The following is a 20,510-nucleotide window of genomic DNA, read 5'->3' on the forward strand; positions in this document are numbered from 1 at the left end:
ACCATCCTTACGTCGCCTACAGAGCTTATTCAAAGTCGGGCCTGCACAGAGAATAATTAGAAATGTTAACATAGTAGATGTTGAATAAATCAGTAGTCTAAACACAGATGAAAGCCAGGGAAGGTCTCACTTAAAACCAGACAGAAACATCTGTTGGCCACGAACACATCTGCCGTGGCACGAACTAAATATTGGCCCTGAAATGTATCCACACTTAAGTGTCGTTTCTTGTCTCTGTAGCCGTCCCCCTCCGCTGGATGTGAGCCCTGGGCAGATCCGCCAGCCCCCGGCAGAGTGTGTCCCCTCTGACCCCACTGGCAAATACTTCACACATCTTGCCTCTCAGCTGAGCAAAGAGGAAAACATAACAGCTTTGAAAAATGACTTGGCAAACCACCTTGAGGATTCTGAGCTGGTGAGCTGTTCTCTGTGTTACAAACCATAAAACGGCTCTGGCTGTTCTCGGCCATCTTATAGCCACGTTCCTTTTCTGTTCGAGAGAAAGCTGTGTGGTTTTACATTTGAGTGACACCCCTCTCTGATGTTTCCCTGGTGAGAATTAGGGGACGATGAAAGCATTGTGTGTCACCCTGACTTTCTCACTGCCTTGTCACCATTTTGGCGGTTGTCCACAGAGGGATCACCTACCTCTTGTGATTCCTAGTAGCTTTGGGAGCAAATGTGTGTGTGCATGTGCAGGTGCATGTAGAGACCAGAGGTCAGCCTCAGACAGTGTCTTTCTAGAGCCATTCATTTTGACTTAAATCTTTATTGATTCCTTGGGTGTTTATTTAAATTAATTAATTAGATCCTCACTGCAGTTTCCCCTCGCTCCTTTCCTCCTGGTCCCTCCCCCCAACCTCTCCTTACCCCCAGTCTTCCCATCCTCTCCTCCCTTTCTCTTCAGAAAAGGGCAGTGCTACCATGTGTATCCAGCCTTGGCATGCCATGCTGCCTTGCAACTAGGTCCCTCCTCCTCTCCTATTAAGGCTAGATCAGGCAACTCAGTAGGAGGAAAGGGTCCCAAGGGCAGCCACCAGAGTCAGAGACAGCCCCCACTCTCGCTGTTAAAAGTCCCATCAGAAGACCAAGCTATACAACCGTAACCTAAGTGCAGAGGGCCTAGGTCAGTCCCATGCAGGCTCCCCGGATGGCGGTTTGCTGGAGAGATGGCTTAGCCATTAAAGACTCCCAACTAGAAATGGAAGAGCACTTCATGCACGTATGAAATGTATCTTGACCACATTCACACTCCCTTATTCTTCACCCCACAGTCCTCCCATTCCCACCTCATCTCTAACCAAGCTCAAGTAACCATCTTTTTCTCTAGATAGCCCAAGTTCCATTTATGCTGTACATATATTCATGGAAGTGGGGCTATCCACTGGAGCAATTGCCACACCCATAGAATTAACTCACTACCCCATCAGCTGTCGATGGCTTGGGTGGGGCTCTCATGAGTCCCTCCCTCCATGCTGCAGTGCTGACTGGCTTGTCTTGTCATGGCTGCCACAGCTACCATGAGCTCATGAGTACAGTAGCCCTGTGGTGCCCATAAACACAGCTTCACGCTGGCCCTTCCTGACCTCTGGCTCTTATACTCTTTCACACACACACACACACACACACACACACACACCCTTCCATTATGTTCCCTGAATGGGTAAAGGGCGGTATAATATAGGTGTCCCATTTACTTCTGAACAGTTCACACACATGGTCTCAGTAATTTGGCCAATGGTAGATATCTGTATTAACTATTTTTCACACTACAAAGAAACTTCTCTGATAAGATCTAAAAGCTGTGCTGATATTTAGGTATGGAGTTAACAAATTTAGAGGGCAGGTTGTCTATTTACCAAAAATAACAGTAGCAGGTTGATGCCTGGAGCTTGTGAACTCTCCAGCAATGTGTTCCTGGCCTGAGTTACAGTACTGGGCATATGTCTCCTATTGCGTGAACCCTAAATCCAATCAGAGAGCATTTGGCTGCTCCCATAACATTTGTCCCACCATGGTACCATGGTGTGTCTTGCCTTGCCAGTCACTGTTAGAACTCTCAGAGTTCACAGCTGGATAAGACTGCTGATGTCTTTTAACCCAGCATCCTGCCCTGCCCCTTCCAGCTCTGTAGAAGCTAGCCAGCAGGGAGGAAACTCCTGGGCACTAACCACCTGGTTTTTCCATGCCCTGTGTCTAAGGTATGTGGTGTCTTCAGCAGTTGGTCTTACCATTAAGTCCTGGGGGACAACTGAGAACCATGGCAATAGCTTGTGTTGTTTGGGGGTCTCTGGGACATGCATGACCAACAACCAACTCATTGAGGAGGTTCCTCACCCTTGGCACTGTTATCCTCTAATTCCAATTAAAACTCTTTCTCATGAAAAAAAAAAAATACACATAAGAACTTCATAAAACAGTAGGTTTCCATATGATTTTATTAACATTCTTGATATTAGTGAGTGCTCTCCTACCCTTTTAAACCCTACTCTGCCCAGTTTAACCCACACATACTCGTTTTATTACAGCCTGCAAATCAGGCTTAGGAAACATCTTCAAGAATGATAGTTCTTTGAATTCAATTGAAAGTCAGCCTTTTCTACTGTTTATTGGCTAAGTAATAAATGTTTATGTCAAAACCTTATAAAACAAGTAAAGGAAGAGAAGCACCTGTGACCTCAGCATCCCAAGCTAGAAGACTGTGGACCAAATGGCCTTTCTGTAACTTCCATATTTTCTATAATAATAGGGGTTGGGGTGTGTGTGTGTGTGAGAAAGAGAGAGAGACAGAGACAGACAGAGACAGAGAGAGAGAGAGACAGAGAGAGAAGATGAGTGGGTATACATCGTCATCTGAGTGTTCTCAGTTTCATTCCAAGCAATACACTCTGTCATTGGCCACATGAGCATCCTCCCGCTCCCAGCTAAAATCTTTTGAGTTTGTTGCACATCCTAGTAAGTGAAGCTGTGATCCTCAAGCATCCAGGCACTTCATTCATACTTTTACAAAAGCAGCAACAAACAAAAGCTTCCTTGTGTCTCCTGGTTTCTGTCTTGGTTGTTTAAAAACGTGAAGGAGTTTCCTAAACCATTCCCCTTCCCCAGTCTTTGTACACATGTCACCACCTGACTGCCTTGTTTATCCTGGCTATGCCCTGCTCATTCTGGAGAGCCCTGCCTGCCGTGCGGGAGGCTCTCGATCCAGTCCTGGCTCTTCCAGATGGAAAAAAGGTCGTTTAAAAGATGGAGGATGAAGAGAGGGAGGAAGCATGGAGGGAAAGACTGGAGACAGCCACTAACTTTATAGTTCGAAGTATGTTATATGCTTGGAAAAAAGGAACTTACTTTGTAGAGCTGAGAAGGACTTGGCCAAGTTCAGATTTGTGTTTCTTGTCTCTTAACCAAGGGCAGCAATATTCATGTGTGTTTGTCTATAGGAGAAAGATGACAACCTTATGTCAATTTGTGTTTTTTCTCTAGGAGGTAGAGCTTCTCATTACCCTGGTTAAATCAGAAAAGGGAAGTCTGGGTTTTACAGTAACCAAAGGCAGTCAGAGTATTGGTTGTTATGTCCATGATGTCATACAGGATCCAGCCAAAGGTGATGGACGGCTAAAGCCTGGAGATCGGCTTATAAAGGTGAGACACCGAGGAGCTGGAGAGGTGGCTCAGTGGTTTAAGAGCATAGGCTGCTCTTTCAGAGGTCCTGGGTTCGAATTCCAGCACCAACATGTTGGTTTACGACTGTAACTCCAGTTTCAGGGATCTCCAGTCCTGGCCTCTGCAGCTATCAGACACACAGATGACAGACACACAGACATAGATAATAGGCAAAACACTCAAATACTCAAAATAAAATACCTTTTTAAAAGTGAGACAAGGGGAATGGAGACATGACTCCAGCAGCTAGCCTGAGTGAAGGCATCAGACCAGTGTGAGAGGAAGAGATCCCACCTCAGGAGGATGCCAGAGAGTCCGGGGTCCCACTGCTCCTTCTGCAGGTGCACCTCTGGTCTAATCCCATGGAGGACCTAGCCTCTAACACATGAGCCACATCCAGACCATAGCCATGAGCAAAACCAAGTCAGCACTGGGGAAGGAAGGCAGCTGAGTTATGATGGTTTCTCTGGTTTATGTTTTCTTCTCCCACCACTTAGAAAACAAAGGCAGAGTGCACACGCCTGGAGTCTCGGCACTTGGCGGGCAGAGGCAGTCAGGTCAGGAAGACAAGATCACTCTTGACTAAATAACAAGCTCAGCATGAGACCCTGTCTCTTAAGGAGGTGGTGGGGACTAGGAGTGTCGCTCAGTTGATAGTATATGTGTAGCTTGCACAGAGCCCTGGACTCAAGCCGCAGCACTACAGAAAACTAACACGGTGGCACCCGTATGTAATCCTGGCACGTGGGATGTGAAGGCAGGGAGGGGGTCAGACCATTCTCCACTACAACCTTTATATACATATATTTATATACATATATTATATACGTAGATTCTTGGGAATTGCTGCAAGCTGCTGCTTAAACAGAAAGTCCCTTTGATCTCAGGTCCATGATACAGCCAGTTTCTTACATTCTGGAGGACAATGAAGTATGCACTTATTTGTTAGTGACTTTATATTATTCATAATGGCTTGACCATTGTCTCTCTAATCTCGGCAGGCAAAGAGATTCTAATAAATTAGAGACTGCATCACCATAAGTCTCTTACTGGCTGATAAAGATTATAATCATGTTTCCTGTTCCAAAAATCAAACCTTAGCTTGCCTCTCTCTCCTTGTGTAGGTTAATGATACAGATGTTACAAACATGACCCACACCGATGCGGTGAACCTGCTGCGAGCCGCACCCAAAACAGTCAGATTAGTTCTCGGGCGGATCCTGGAGTTACCCAGAATGCCAGTGTTTCCCCATCTGCTGCCCGACATTACGGTCACGTGCCACGGAGAGGACTTAGGTAAGGCAAGCATGAACTTTGCTCAGAACGGCTTCCATGCAAAGTTAAAAGCAAGACTCCTGTGACTGAGAAAGAATTGTTTTCTGTTCTTTGAAGGGTTTTCCTTGTCTGGAGGTCAAGGCAGTCCACATGGAGTGGTGTATATTAGTGATATCAACCCAAAGTCAGCTGCAGCTGTTGACGGTAGTCTCCAGCTGTTAGACATCATCCATTATGTGAACGGAGTCAGCACACAAGGAATGACCTTGGAAGATGCAAACAGGACATTGGACCTGTCACTTCCTTCAGTGGTGCTAAAAGTCACAAGGTAGGAACTAGGCAGTAGTCTACAGCCTTGGGTGTGTATATGCATGCACAAGATACTGGACAGTCATTTACAGCCTTCCGTGTCTGTAATCATGCAGTTCAGTCATTGGTTGTGCTTGGACCCTCATCCAAGCATTACAGAATTACTAATTCACAGCCAACAAAAGAGTACAGGTAGAACAGAGTTCCAGGGAAGTGCTTCAGTATGACTCCAATTAATAGGCAGTTAATACATATCAGAATGTCTTCAATTGCAAGTACCAGAAATGTAGCTCAGTTCTGTTTAGCCAAGAAGAGATTGGTTTGCATAAGTCATCAAGTTCCTCTTGCTCTTTGCCATTATCTCTGCTGTATCGGCTTTCTCTATGGTGGCCAGGTGATTGCTCCATCCAGAGCTATCCTCCAGCAGGGATCTCACAGCCATCACCGTTGTGCCCAGGCCTACAATATGACCAATCTGTAAACTGCAGCAGAAGACAGAAATAAACCAGGTGGCTTTGGGTGGCCACGCCTCCTTCCCAGAACCTCGGTGGAATTAGCCCTCTTAGAACTCGCATCAACTGATAAGGCACAGCAGAGCCACGCCCACAGCATCAAATGCTGACAGCAGCTTCTTTCACTTGTACAGGGAAACTGTTAGAACACAGGGGTATTGATGTCCCACGGCTCCTCTAATAAATTACAGTAAACAACACAAGATTATCATCTCTGCAGTTTCGGAGGTCAGAAATACGAATGGCTCTCACTGCGATGGTCAGGGTGTCCGTGGGTTACGAGAAGAATCCAGTGTCTTGCACTCACCACTTTCCCTGGCTTCTTGCCCACCCATGTTTAAGGCAGCACCTGCCATACTCTGCTTCTGTTGCTCCGCCTCTGTCTCTAACTTTGGCTTTCCTGCCTCATCCTTGGCCTGCTAGGGTTCCAGCAGTGACAACAACAGGGTCCTAATAGTCCAAGTTACATTCCTATTTCTCATGCTCTGTAAAGTGGCATCTTCACAGTTCTCAGGACTCCAACATAATAAGAGCCCACACATCTTTGGAAAACACTTACCTCCCACAGTGCCCACGAGTCCAGGCTTTCTGGATTGGAGACTAAGCCAAGCTTGCTATGTGAAGGGAAATTTGACAGTTGTGTCTGACTGTGAATACAAATGTAAAACCGTGGATAAACTTGCTTGTCCTTTTAGATAATCCCTGACCCGAATCTGTGTGTCTAAACGTTGGATTGACCCAGTTTTCCTTAGCGAGTGGGAATAAGTGGGGAAGGGAGGGTACTTTGTGGGCATTACCATCACTGCCAAGCTTAGTTATAGACTCAGTGTTTTGTGGGCATTACCATCACTGCCAAGCTTAGTTATAGACTCAGTGTTTTGCCTCAGATCAGGGGAACACTCTTCACTCAGTCCTGAAGTCATGTTCTATTCCTTTCCTACCTTTGTTATAGCTGTTGTCACTACGAATGTCATAGTTATGTCCTCCATGTTCTCCCTTCAGCTCTCCCTGTTAACCTCTGGACTTTTCCACCAGGCTTCTTTGTTACCAGAAATAACGACTCAGACTATTTACTAATAAATGCTTAGCCCATAAGCTTCCGCTTGTTCTCTAACTGGCTCATAACTCAGTTATCCCTTTTATCCTAACCTGAGTTCAACTACATAACTAGTTTCCTCTTCTTATGTCCAGCTCCTCAGCATTCCTATTTCCCAGAATTCTCTCCCTGACAGATGTCCTACCTCCTATTTCCTGCCTCAGCTCATTATTGGCCATAGACTCCTTTATTGACAAGTGATGTTTATAAGAAATTCTCTACTCTGACCATCTTTATAGTCCACAATAAATCATAGACACAATAATGGTAGTATGGATATTTGTAGTGACTGTATATCTCAGGAAATATAAAGGGGATAGAATTTTCCTTAATTAATTGCAAGTTAGTGACCCTAGCCTGGAGCAGAGGATGGATGTACCAGAAGAAATAAAAGCCCTACTGCTAATGACACAGAGAGGACATGATACTGGTGTGGATATCACATGTGTCCACATTGTGTCCAGAGGCCCCAGAGAAGGCTTGCCTAGGAATAATGGAGACCACAGGAGCCCCGTCATTCCATAGCAGCCTCTGGCGAGAGCCTGGGCTGGTTGGCTTGGTTTGGTTAGTTGAAAGGATGTGTGCCGTATCTCAGGACTGCTCCCTGCAAACACATCCTTGAGAGGTGACCCACGTGAAAGCTGAGAGGAGCTGGCATTCCCCAGTGGCCCAGCGACAGCACGAAGGTGTGCCAAGGGAGCGTGGTGTGCCGTTTCTGCCAACAGTGTCCTCTTAGGTATCCTTGAGTGCGCACAAGATGGCGTACTACACACTGGTCTCAGTGTGCTCACTCTGGCTACTCTCACAGTAGCCTCTCTCTGTGGCGCAGTATTGATTCTTAGAATAAATGGCTTTTCTCACCTCTATTTTCACTCTGAAAGAAGAGCAGGTTCATATCAAGGCCTTCTATATGAAAACATGTAAACTGTGCCTTCTGAGCTAGCTCACCTTTGAACGATCCGCCACATGACAGCTACATAAGCTGTCAGCCATCACAGTCACCATCATGTTCCTAAGCGGGCAGGGCACTAGGCCGAGGTGCTGGACTGAAACCTGAAGAAAGATGACACAGAGACGTTCATTCTCCATCCAGCCTCTGGCTCTGTCACTAACAATAGTAATACTAAAGACTCAGTGCTTGCTGGGTGTGGTTTACATGCTCATAATTCCTGCACTTGGAACCAAAAGCAAGAAGATTGGTGTTTCACACAACCTCGCTACAGAACAGACCTAAGGCCAGCCCGGACTGAGTAGAGGAAAGTGGAGAAGGGAAAAGAAGAGAAAAAAGCCGTTCTTAATTTTCTTCTCTCTTTTTTTGTTTAACCTTTGTGAGGAGAGGTTGGGGTGCTGTGTGTCCGATTCTCACGTGGCTGTAGGTCACCCTCACAGCACTGTGTTTGAGAGGGGGCTTCTTGTTCATGCGTCAAGCCAGCCTGCCGGTTTCCAAGATTGTTGGATCGTCCTGCATCCGCCCTCCATCTCACTGGGGGGGGGGGGGACAGGAGCACAGACACACATGAAGAGGTTCACTAAATCCTATCCACACTTTGTGGGGTGCCAGGACTCAGCCCGTGTAAAGTGAAGCTTCTGGAATGACTAGAACATGGTCCAGGCAGTGTTTAAGCTGTTTGAAACCTTTGTGATTGTTTTGTTTCTCCTTTGTCTGTTGTGCAGAGACGGTTGTCCAGTGGTGCCTACAACAAGAGCTGCCATTTCTGCACCCAGGTTCACCAAAGCCAACGGTATGAACATTTACTTTCACACACTTTATGGAGAGATGAAGCTCTTTAGCTTTCTAGGATGTTTTACTGGATCTAAGTGGAAATACTCTATTTAAGTGTTAACATCACTGAAACTCAATATATACTAGAAAAATGAGTAGACCATGAAATGCATAGTGCAGTGGAGCTGAAGCCATGTCCTCGGGAGGTCCCTGATACTTCTAGGAGCCTCCATTTCCTACCGTGCAACCCTACCTCGTCTCCACCTCTCCGGCTCTAATGAGGCCTGGATAGCTTAGTAATTTATAGTTATTCACAGAGTGTCCCCTGTCCCAGGGACCCATCTGGGTATTGTGGATGCACAAATCTAGACACGACTCCTGTGGCAGCGGCATGACAGAAACAGTAGCAGAGCTATAGTGGCCATTGTCTTTTTTTGGTTTTTCGAGACAGGGTTTCTCTGTATAGCCCTGGCTGTCCTGGAACTCACTTTGTAGACCAGGCTGGCCTCAAACTCAGAAATCCGCCTGCCTCTGCCTCCTGAATGCTGGGATTAAAGGCGTGCACCACCATGCCCGGTTTGGCCGTTGTCTTTAATACTCATTCTAGACAAAGCATTCCTGCATGTGATTTAATCCTCATAATAACTGGATAATTCTAAAATTGCTGTTTTGCCACTTTATAGAAAGAGGAACCAAGGCACTGACAAGTTTGATGACATTGACAAAGCCCACAAAGTTAATAAAGAGCAAGCCCAAAACTTAAACCCAGTAAATACGATTCCCACCTGTTTATATAACCGGGACCTACAAACATGGCTTTTATTTCTCATGCTAAAAGAGATGTCAGGCGCAGAGGCAGGCATGTATGTGAAGTAGGGCTTGGTACTTTGCACAGAGCGAGCCTTCCAGGTTTACAGAGCAGCGTCTTGAGTACTAACAGCATAGCATGCTGGAAACCGCCCAGTTTGTCTGTTAAGCTAAAACTTCTGAAAGCCAGAGGTCCAGCCCCTGCTCTTGATGAGTTCACTTTAGAGCAGACTAGCTCCTGAAACACTGTGACAAATGTTTGCCGCCTGCTTGTCTTTCTAGGGCCCCACACCTCTTTCCACACCTGGGGAAAGCTCCTTGGGCTCTGTCTATTCTCTGGCTTGACTCCCATGGGACCAACTTGTTTGAGACTAAGACGGTAAAGAGAATTTTAGAGTAGGAAGGGAAATTGTAAATAACCTGCCTGAAATTTCTTACGGTGTGTGGGGAGGACTGTTAGATCTAATAGCTTATTATCGATAGGCTTTTTAAATTTATTTTTCCAAGAGTTCTAAAATGCTTTCTATATTGCTTTCAAATAAAGTGAAACAATTCTTAGGGTCTTTATAACAGCAACCATAAAGTCATAGAAACACATTCATAAAATTCTACAAGCTCCATCTTCTGCCAGAATTGTCTACAGGTCATTCTCAGCTAGTAACCCTAGAACTCATGTGCTGCCAAGAGGGAAAAGAAATTGTTGATCTAGAAATCCACTAAAGAACTTTTCCAGGTATCCCCCACATGGTACCTGTGCTAAAGCACTTTGTGAAATGAACAGTCTGCTCATGAGTCGCTCTCTCACAGTAAGAGTGGCTACAGTTCTGCCCTTGTGACATTGTAACACTGATCCTGAGCAGGAGGAATAGGTTCCATGCAATGTCTCCTACCTGAGTCATTCAGTTCCGAACAGTTTGTTTTGTTTTGTGAGACTTGGTACAGGGTCTCCTTCTGTAGCCCAGGCTAGCTTCAAATTCATAGCAATCCTCCTGCCTCCACCTCCCAAGTGCTGGAATTGCAGATGAAAGCAGTATATGTAGCTTCAATTTTGTGTGTGTGTGTGTGTGTGTGTGTGTGTGTGTTTCAAGACAGGGTTTCTTTGTGCAACACTGTCTATCCTGGACTTTGTAGTCCAGGCTGGTCTTGAACTCATAGAGAAAACCACCTGCCTCCGCTTCCCAAGCACTAGGATTAAAAGTGTTTACCACCACAGCTACCTGGCTTCCAGTCAGCTTTCATGTGAACTCTTTTCTCTCAGGGATGTGGTTCCCCTAGCCCTGGTGCGGTGGTGCACACCCAATTCCAGCACTTGGGAGATGTCGGCAAGAGGGTGAGGTGCTCAGGCATCCTCATGGACAAGCTGAGGCCAGCCTGGGACATGTGAGACCTGTCTTCATGTGTCTCTGGTAATGCCGGTCGCCTCACACCACCCTGTGCTGTCTCTTTCAGGCCTTACCAGCATGGAGCCTTGTGGACAGCCTGCACTCACGCCCAAGAACTCCTTCTCCAAGGCAAGAACAAAATCGTTTTTTCTTGTCATAGCCACTTTTAATGACCAATGTACTTATTTTTCATACCAAATTGATTTCAGACACATGCTAACAGTAGGAATGTTCTGTGATGAACTGACAGGCTTTGCTAGGTAAACTCACACTGCAGGGCCTTCAAGCCTACACCCTCTGCACACGGGCTCTTTCAGGCTAATGACTAGACTGAAAAATGCCAGCGTCTGGCCAGTTTAGCTAGTGTGCAAGGTTCCTTCACTTGTCTCTCAGAGTGTGGGAAGAGAAGTGTGTAACTGACAGCAGACTTGCCTTGTGCATTAGTGTTAGCTCAAGTGGCCTGAGAAAGCCAAACCCATGACCCTGGTAAGCAGTGACAGCACTAGCCAAAGAAATAGATGCTCTTGTTTTGACCCACTCAGGATGAGCACAGGGACACTGGAGTAATCTGGCAAAGATTTAAATGCTCTGTGAACTCCACTCTATATGCTGCCTTTACAGGCACTTGTATACCCCTAAGCTTGGGCATACAAACTTATTTTTATATTTTTATTATTTTCTTCCTTCTGTGTTATAAAAGTTGTCAGAGGGGATTATAGCTGGGTTTTTATTCTGGGTTTTTATTGTGTTGAACCATCTTATCCTACACTTAAACCATGCAGTCCAGTCTGCCCTCTCTATTCAGGTGTGTCTGCTCATGCAATTTAAAAGACATATCTTCCCATGCGAAAAGCTAAGAAAAACCACACCATCTCAACACGTTATGGACATTAGCTGGGTTTTAAAGAAGAGGATTCGTATAGTAAACAGAAGCCCCATTCTGTGCCTTTCTCACACAGCACATGGTGCCGTGGTGTACATTCTGGGTAGATGTCCTGAGACACATTGCAACTGTGGACTGCTGTGAGAGCAGAAATGACTGACACTAAGTGGTGTCTGTGCCCTGCACTGTAGCAGTGGCCTCTGTGCACAGGCCCTGTGGGCCCTGCACTGTAGCAGTGGTCTCTGTGTATATGCCCTGTGGGCCCTGCACTGNCTCTGTGCACAGGCCCTGTGGGCCCTGCACTGTAGCAGTGGTCTCTGTGTATATGCCCTGTGGGCCCTGCACTGTAGCAGTGGCCTCTGTGCACAAGCCCTGTGGGCCCTGCACTGTAGCAGTGGCCTCTGTGTATATGCCCTGTGGGCCCTGCACTGTAGCAGTGGCCTCTGTGCACAAGCCCTGTGTGCCCTGCACTGTAGCAGTGGCCTCTGTGCACACGCCCTGTGGGCCCTGCACTGTAGCAGTGGCCTCTGTGTATATGCCCTGTGGGCCCTGCGCTGTAGCAGTGGCCTCTGTGCACAGGCCCTGTGTGCCCTGCACTGTAGCAGTGGCCTCTGTGCACACGCCCTGTGGGCCCTGCATTGTAGCAGTGGCCTCTGTTCCCTGCGCTGTAGCAGAGCTTGCGTCCCTGCTGATCCAGGTCTTCAGCTTCACAGAGCTGCAGCAACTGAATTTTCATGTTATTTGTGCTGAATAGTGTTTGTTTTCTTTTTAAATATCAGTGTGTTGAAAGAAGAAAGTGTAGAGTTTCTGTTGAACCAACATCAAACCCTCGAATCAGGACTTTTATTACTGTGGGTGCCAACATTTCTGTTGGAATGAAAATGTTCCAAGAAATCTCCTGATCAACATTCTGTCCTTGATCAGTAATGCCCAGAGCATGGGTTTCTCATGAAGAGTGGGATTTCACACCTGGTGATGCTGTGGGTGTCACATCCCAGCTTATCTGTCGTATCTAAGGTCTTAGTAGAAAGAGTTAGGCCTTCAGAGCAAACCACAGCACATACTTGCTGTGATTTAGTCAATTTTACAGTTTATCCAAATCTACCTTTTTCTTCTCTTTTAATTTTAAAAATGTATTATTTTGTGTTATTGACCACAGATTTTTTTTTCATGCATTTATATTCTGACCTTGGTTTCCCTCCCCAGCTACTCCCCCAGCTTTTCTGAGAGTACCCCTGCCTCCCCTCCTGTCAGAGTCCCCTCCTGTCTCTCACTGGAAACCAAATAGACATCTAAAGAATAATAATAAAATAAGATAAAACAAAAACAAGCCAGACCGGGGAGCTGCACTCAGCCCTCCCATCCCAGAAGTTAACAAGACAGTAATCTGGTGGTTTGTGCTTCAGGTTAACGGGGAAGGAGTAAGTGAAGCTGTGTGCCCTGGAGAAGGCGGCTCGTCTTCTCAGATGAAGGAATCTGCAGGCCTGACTGAAACCAAAGGTAATTTTCAAATAAGCCATCCTGTTACCATAAATGATCTAAAAGTATAAAAAACAAACGGGTCACTAATCCCCTCCTGTCACCCCATGAGGTAATACAGCTTTAAATGGGAAGATTATTTGAGGAAATAAAGAAGATATAAAACTAGTATTGATTGCCCTGTGCTCAAACATCCAGCATCCCTTCTGACCCCTAAGGCTTCATAGACTACCAAATGTTTTAGAAAATTTACCTTGAGGATATTTTATATGACCTGTTATATCCACATTATAGGAGAGAACAAATTCCCACAGTTATCCTGACCTCCCTCATGTGTGCCACAGCTTGCCCCATATACACAATAAATGGATGTTTGAAAGTTTAAAATAATAAAAAAAGACACTTCAAAAAGAAAAAGAAATTTTACATTGAGATTTTATATGACCTGTTATATCCTTAATCTTCAGAAGATAACATCTTTCATGAATAAAAATTTGACATTAATTTTATTAAATAGGCATCAATTCGTTTGATATCTGTTTTATCTCCAATACTAGCTTTCATTTATTGCTTCTAAGCTGCAGTTTAAGCTGTGGTTGGTTATCACAGCAGCCAGCATACATCTACACTAAAAGCACTAGGAGACCGTGTTCTACCTTTTAGCGGAAGCATCACCCTTCAGAGTACCTGGCATGTTCAGGCTGAGACTTGTCCCTTTCTCACCGCAGTACTTTTAAAATAAATCCCTGTTTTTTTAAGAATCTAACTCTCGGGATGATGACATCTACGATGATCCTCAAGAAGCTGAAGTTATCCAGTCCTTGCTGGATGTCGTGGACGAGGAAGCACAGAACCTCTTAAACCAGAGGCATGCCACCAGAAGAGCCTGTTCTCCAGGTAGGGGAGCCAGAAGAGTGAGCCAGCTTACCCAGGGCTCAAGCTCAGGGCTCTGGAGGAGCCAGAAGAGAGAGCCAGCTTACCCGGAGCTCAAGGGTGGGGAAAGTTGTTGAGTAAAACTGGTATCTATTAGCAACATCTTCATTCATCAATTTCTGGGCAGTGTTTTCAGAAAAGAAACAAGGTAACATTTATTGTCTGTCCTGGTTTGTGGGTGAGTTGCCTCATTAATGAGATTTAACAATGTATCATTAGAGGCTGTGGGTGTAGCTGTGGGTAGAGTGCTATCCTAGAGTGCATGAAGCCCTGGGCTCAGTACCCAGCCCGGTATAAACCAGGCTTCGTGTTACATGCCTGTAATCCCAGCACTTGGGATGTAGAGCCAGGAAGACTAGAAGCTCACTATCATCTTCAGCTACATAGCAAGTTCAAGGCCAGCCAAGATTATGTGAGTGAGACTCTAAAAAGCAAACCAATGAGTATCATGAAGTGTCATAGCTTTTGTAAATACACAGTAAACCCCTTCCCCTCTGCTGACAACAAGCCACGGTTAAAGCATGGCCACTTCCCAGACAAGCTTTACAAGTTCTTCACACTGTGTATCCTGTTGTCGCTCGCTCACAGCTTGGTTAAAGGGCTCGCACTGCCGCTGTGCCGTGGTCTGCTCACTGCTGCCTTTTGTGAGTAAACACGGTTATATGAAAAGGCAGCTGCTGCCTCAGTACGTGTCTTAGCGTTTCTTGGCCTGTACATTTCTCCCCCAGATCCACTGAGGACGAACGGGGAGGCACCAGAAGAAGGAGATACCGACTGTGATGGGTCTCCGCTACCTGAGGACGTCCCTGAGGTGAGCAACCTGGTGCTGCACCGGAATTCTTCTACTCCAAAGGGGAAATAAATGGTGGTATGGCTTGTTCTACCATCAGATTACATTGGGGGGGGGGGAGGTAGTTTTGTTTTATTACATTGCAGCGTCATCTGCACCTAATAAAACTTCGAGTCAGTTGAAAGAAAGAACAGGGCTGGAGAGATGGCTCAGTGGTTAAGAGCACTGACTGCTCTTCCAGAGGTCCTGAGTTCAAATCCCAGCAACCACATGGTGACTCACAACCGTTTGTAATGAGAGCTGACGCCCTCTTCTGGTGTGTCTGAAGACAACTACTGTATATGTATGTATAAAAGGAAGGAAGGAAGGAAGGAAGGAAGGAAGGAAGGAAGGAAGGAAGGAAGGAAGGAAGGACAAACCAACAAGGAAAGGGGGAAAGGAGAGGATGTCAGAGTTGCTGATGTAGACAGTTTCAGCTGCCCGAATGTGTACTTAGACACCTCCTCAAATACACAAGGTCACGTTCATTGTGTACTTAGAGGTAAATAGTATGGATGGATGCCAATAAGCTTGTGTGTGTCTTCTGAGCATTTCTTAATGCATAAGAATTATATGAACATTGACTATCTCAAAATACACCATTCTCTTGAGGGTTTATTTAAGATGTTCCTTTATACTATGGTAATAATAGTAGTTATATCAGCTCTTTGAAGGATATATGACTCTTGTAAGTCTTAACAATGTAATTGTATATTCACTACAGTATTTTGAAACTGACATTTAATAGGGATATTCTAAATGTCCCTTTTAGCTACAAGTAAATTAAAGCTTTGCTTGCAATCTTAAAAATTGCCCTCTAAAATGTATTTTCTCTTAAAAAGAAGAAAAAGCATATAATGTATATTCTTCATTATAATGACCCATAATAACAATCATTTGTGTCAGAAAACTTTTCTTACATTGGTTTTTAGGATATATTTTCATTATGAAATCACTTTAAATGTAACTATTAATGTAAAATTCCTTTTTAATATTCTGTCCACACTTGTCTTCTGTTCTTGGCCTTCCCTCTGTATCAGCTTCCACCTGGCATCTGTGCCTCTTTTTTAAGCCACCAGTTAGTTGTATTGATCAGGAGGCCCACATCTCCACTCTTACCAGACCTGAGATCTACCTTACCACACCTCTGATCTCTCTTACCTATAATTAACCCATTTTTAAAAATGTATGAGACCTGTATTGCATAAACTGAAACTATACAAAGGATGTGAAAAAGTATAAAGAAAAAGTAGCTGTGGTTCACCTCATGCTCTTAACAGAGGTGTGGTTTTGCCAGCTGCAGACAGTTTCTGCGATTGTGTGATATTTGGAATTCTGGGAACTTTTCAGAGGTTATATAAGTGCAAGGGCCTCAGTATGAGAAGTGGGGTTGATGGTCATCCAGTGGGCTGTTTGAGGTTTGTTAGTAGTCGGTACTCAAAGAATTAACAAAAGGAAAGAAATTAGGTTCAGGGATCTCTCTCCCCTCCTAACCATCTTTCTCTCTTTCTAGTGATCAGGGCCGAAACCAGGATTGGGGTGGGGAAGGGTGGGGAAAATAAGAGCTCACAAGGTGGCAGAAATCATACATTTAACTAAAGGTAATCAGAGCAAGTAATTACTATTAACCAACAAAATTCACAGGTCACTGCAGATGTCTCAGTCACTCTGTGTAGTATGGTAATTGAATGGCATGTGTAATATGAGAATAATAACAGTAACATAAAAGTAACTCACAGAAAAACTTAAGCTTTATGAGATTGGTTTTGTTACAGTGAACTAATCTGATTTTTATTTCTCTTCATCATAGTCAGTGAGCGGCGGCGAAGGAAAAGTAGACCTTGCAAGGTAAAGCACATGTGAGATGCTCTGTCCTTTTATCTTACGGAATGATTATTTTTGTTTCCAGTAAAACATTAATTAAATTATGGACTGGTGGTTAAATATAGATAAGTTCTGTTGTTGTTATTGTTGTTTGAGACAAGACATAGTTCTGATTGGTCTAGAACTTGCTATGTAGACCAGGTTGACCTCAAATTAGCAAAGATCTACCTCTGTCTCCCGGAGTGCTGGGATTCAAGGTGTGTGCCACCACATCCAATCTGAATATTATTTTCCAAGATGTGTTCCAGGTACATTCTCTTGACATCTTTATCCTATACCTATTGCTAAAAAAAGACAAAACAAAAATCAACAAGAAAGAAACAAATGGGTCTAAAAGAAAGTGTACCAGAAATGGTGATTCTTCTGCTAAGATTATGGGTGGATTTTTGGTTTGGTTTGGTAACTTTTGCCTGTTTTTCTGTTCTTTCAAATTTTTATGTTTTCATTTCTAAGAAAATGAAGCCATGCTCAGCAAGATGGCTCAGTGGATAAAGGGGCTTGCCCCAAAGCCTGATGACCCGAGTTCAGTCCCTAGGACCCACATGTTTGTAAACTGTAGCATGTGTGCAAATACACATTAAACAGTTAAATGTAATAAAAATATTTCAAATAATATGAAACCAAGGATGTTAGGAAGTTATTTTTTATTTTTTATCATACTCTTAAGAAAAGGTCTCACTGTGTAAGGCCCAGCTAGCCTGGAACTTGTTATGTAGACCGGGATGGACTTAAACTCATGGAGTTCTGCCATTCTCGGCCTCCCTTGTATTAGATTAAAGGCATTCACCACCACACTTGATCTAAATTCCTTTAAACACCACAAAAAAATTCTCTCTTTGAAAATAGTTTCCAAAGGCTGGAGAGGCGGCTCAGATATTAAGGGCACTGGCTGCTCTTCCAGAGGATCCTGGTTCAGTTCCCAGCACCCACACAGCTGCTCACACATGTCTGTAACTGCAGTTCTAGGAGGATCTGACACCCTCAACACAGGCATACACACAAGCAAAGACACCAATGCACATAAAAAAAATTATTATTAAAAAAGAAGAAGAAAGAAAGAAAGAAAGGAGTTTCTGGCACCTGGAGAGCCAATGGTAGCACCCACCTTTATTCCCTGCACTCCAGAGGCTGATGGGTCTCTATGAGTTCAAGGCCAGCCTGATCTACAGAACAAGTTCCAGCACATAGTTTCTAGCATAAATAAGATTTTTGTAATATGTCAAAAAACATTTGACATGTGTGTATGTACACATATATTTATAGTTTAGTAAATGATTAAACATAAATTTTCTATCTGACAACAAGGTTATTTGTATTTTTCTAGAAAGACAAAATAATATTAGAATTTTCACTAAGCTAGAAAAGAAAAAGACATATTGTTAATAAAGTCATGAGGAGCTAGAGAGATGGCTCAGCAGTTAAGAGCACTGGGGGCTTTTCCAGAGGATCTGGGCTTGGTTCTCAGCAAACCCATTCAGCATCTCACAGCTGCCGTAACTTAGGGGAGTAACCTCCTCTTCCCGCCTCCATAGACACACACAGTCTTTTTGTCAAATGCAGTAATGAAAACAACTTTATACCTACTCATCAGCAGACGTCCGAAAAATAGAGTATACCTTGTTAGACAGAGTAGGAAGAAAAGCATAATAAACAAGTGCAGCCTCCCAGGAAGACAGTGAAAGTCACTGCGGTTCTTTTTGCACATTACTGATTATTGAATATGCTTAACTTTGTTTTAATGTCATTAAAACCATGAAGAAACGTGGTACCCTTCAACCTAGCAATATGATTTTAAAGAATTTATTCCAGGGCCTATAAGAGAATATTCTTACAGAATCATGATGGTAAAATAATTGCAACATGTTGGCGGCAGATAACACCATAAAAAAAGTGATAAAGTCAGAGGCCAAGGTGTACTGTGAAATACCATGGAAAACATGTCTCTGTAAACACAGTGTATGTCCTGGAAGACAAAATCAATTCTCATAGACAGTAAAGAGATGGATCAGCAGTTAAGACTGTATGCTGTGTGGTGGCACACGCCTTTAATCCCAGCACTTGGGAGGCAGAGGCAGGCAGATTTCTGAGTTCGAGGCCAGCCTGTACAGAGTGAGTTCCAGGACAGCCAGGGCTACACAGAGAAACCCTGTCTCAAAAAACAACAACAAAAAAAAAAAAAAAAAACGACTATATACTGTTCTTCCAGAAGAGCCAAGTTCAGTTCCTAGCACCAATGTGGGGTAGATTATAACTGCCTATAATTCTCCCTCCAGGGTAGATACACACAGGTACACACACACACACACAAAACCTTACAGAAGCAGACCTCAGCAAGTATGGAATACAGTCCACAGTGAGTTGAAGCAGGGAAATAATCCCACGATAAAAGCAGCACGGGGTCTGGATGGCTCAGCTGAGGCCGCGTCGGTTCCTAGCATCCCCGAGGCAGTTCTATGTATCTACATACGCATCTGCACTTCCGAATTCCCTGCTGCCGTCTTCTGACCTCCACACACAGCAGGCTCGAGCCTGGTGCACATCCAGACACACAGACTATACTCAGACACATAAATAGAAAAACACTAGCCGGGTGTGGTGGCGCACGCCTTTAATCCCAGCACTCGGGAGGCAGAAGCAGGCGGATTTCTGAGTTCGAGGCCAGCCTGGTCTACAAAGTGAGTTCCAGGACAGCCAGGGCTATACAGAGAAACCCTGTCTCGAAAAACCAAAAAAAGAGAAAGGAAAAAGAAAAACAATCTTTGCCCTGTTTTTGACATTTGGAGAGCATCCGTGTGTGCTTTAATGGTGTGCACTGGTGACCTCAGAGGGCCAACTCTGCCTGTACCCCTGACTGTCAGAAAGTGAGAATCAAGACCACGCCTGAACGCTAATGTACCGCCCAGGGCTCCTTTCCAACCGCTTACCTCACCAAGGGTGATCTGTGGATGAATTTTCCACAGCTACTACAAAGTATCTAGAATAAATTACGCTCATGGAAGAAAGGTTCCGGGGGCCATGATGTCATAGGTCTCTGTTGATCTTGCTTGGCTCCATTGCCCCTCTGTGACCTGAGTTTGAGCCTTTATTTTATGTGGATTGAAATAAAGCTGAGAGTGCTGCTCAGTGCTTGCAACTGAGCACCGAGGACACCAGCCTTGAATACTTGGCAAGTCCAAGATTTTGAGATATCCCTTCTCGAAAAAGAAGGCAGATTATACCTGAGAAGCAGTTCCCAACGTAGGTCCTTGCTCCTGCACACACAAGTTCATGCATCCCCATCCCCTCACACATGTGCACATAGACCCCTGCTCCTGCACATGCAAGTGCTTGCATCTCTCACATACCTTTGCACACAAGTGAAAGAATGAGTTAGATGCTGGTAAGGCTATGACATCAATGTTGACACAAAACTCTCCCTAAAGAGACTCCTTCAGAGTCTGGAGTCTGTCTCCAACTAAAACTGCTACTGTGCACTTCACTTTATTTAACATCTACCATGATTTTAAGAGTTATAGATTGGATCCACACAAGGTCTTGCTGTTTCCCAGGCTGGTGTCCACTCCAAGCTTCAGCTGATCCTCCTGCCTCAGCCACCAGAGGAACTCACAGCATAGACATGTGCTACCTACCCAGTCTGAACTTGATTTTTTTTTTTTTTTTTTTTTTTGGTTTTTCAAGACAGGGTTTCTCTGTGTAGCCCTGGCTGTCCTGGAACTCACTCTGTAGACCAGGCTGGCC

The 20,510-nt window shown here is 44.6% G+C and overlaps 1 protein-coding gene across 1 annotated transcript in view; it reads left to right on the forward strand.

Moving 5' to 3' along the window:
• Ptpn13 (protein tyrosine phosphatase non-receptor type 13) overlaps positions 1-20,510 on the forward strand; it is a 178,626-nt gene that overhangs the window by 144,811 nt on the left and 13,305 nt on the right. The window contains exons 32-41 of the mRNA XM_021210241.1: positions 241-415; positions 3,481-3,639; positions 4,785-4,956; positions 5,053-5,263; positions 8,527-8,594; positions 10,832-10,893; positions 13,054-13,147; positions 13,886-14,023; positions 14,788-14,870; positions 16,699-16,736. Coding sequence (XP_021065900.1) covers positions 241-415; positions 3,481-3,639; positions 4,785-4,956; positions 5,053-5,263; positions 8,527-8,594; positions 10,832-10,893; positions 13,054-13,147; positions 13,886-14,023; positions 14,788-14,870; positions 16,699-16,736 — 1,200 coding nt within the window. The remainder of the gene's footprint in view (positions 1-240; positions 416-3,480; positions 3,640-4,784; positions 4,957-5,052; positions 5,264-8,526; positions 8,595-10,831; positions 10,894-13,053; positions 13,148-13,885; positions 14,024-14,787; positions 14,871-16,698; positions 16,737-20,510) is intronic.

Source organism: Mus pahari, chromosome 13 (assembly GCF_900095145.1).
Source record: "Mus pahari chromosome 13, PAHARI_EIJ_v1.1, whole genome shotgun sequence".
NCBI classification, from domain to species: Eukaryota; Metazoa; Chordata; class Mammalia; order Rodentia; family Muridae; genus Mus; species Mus pahari.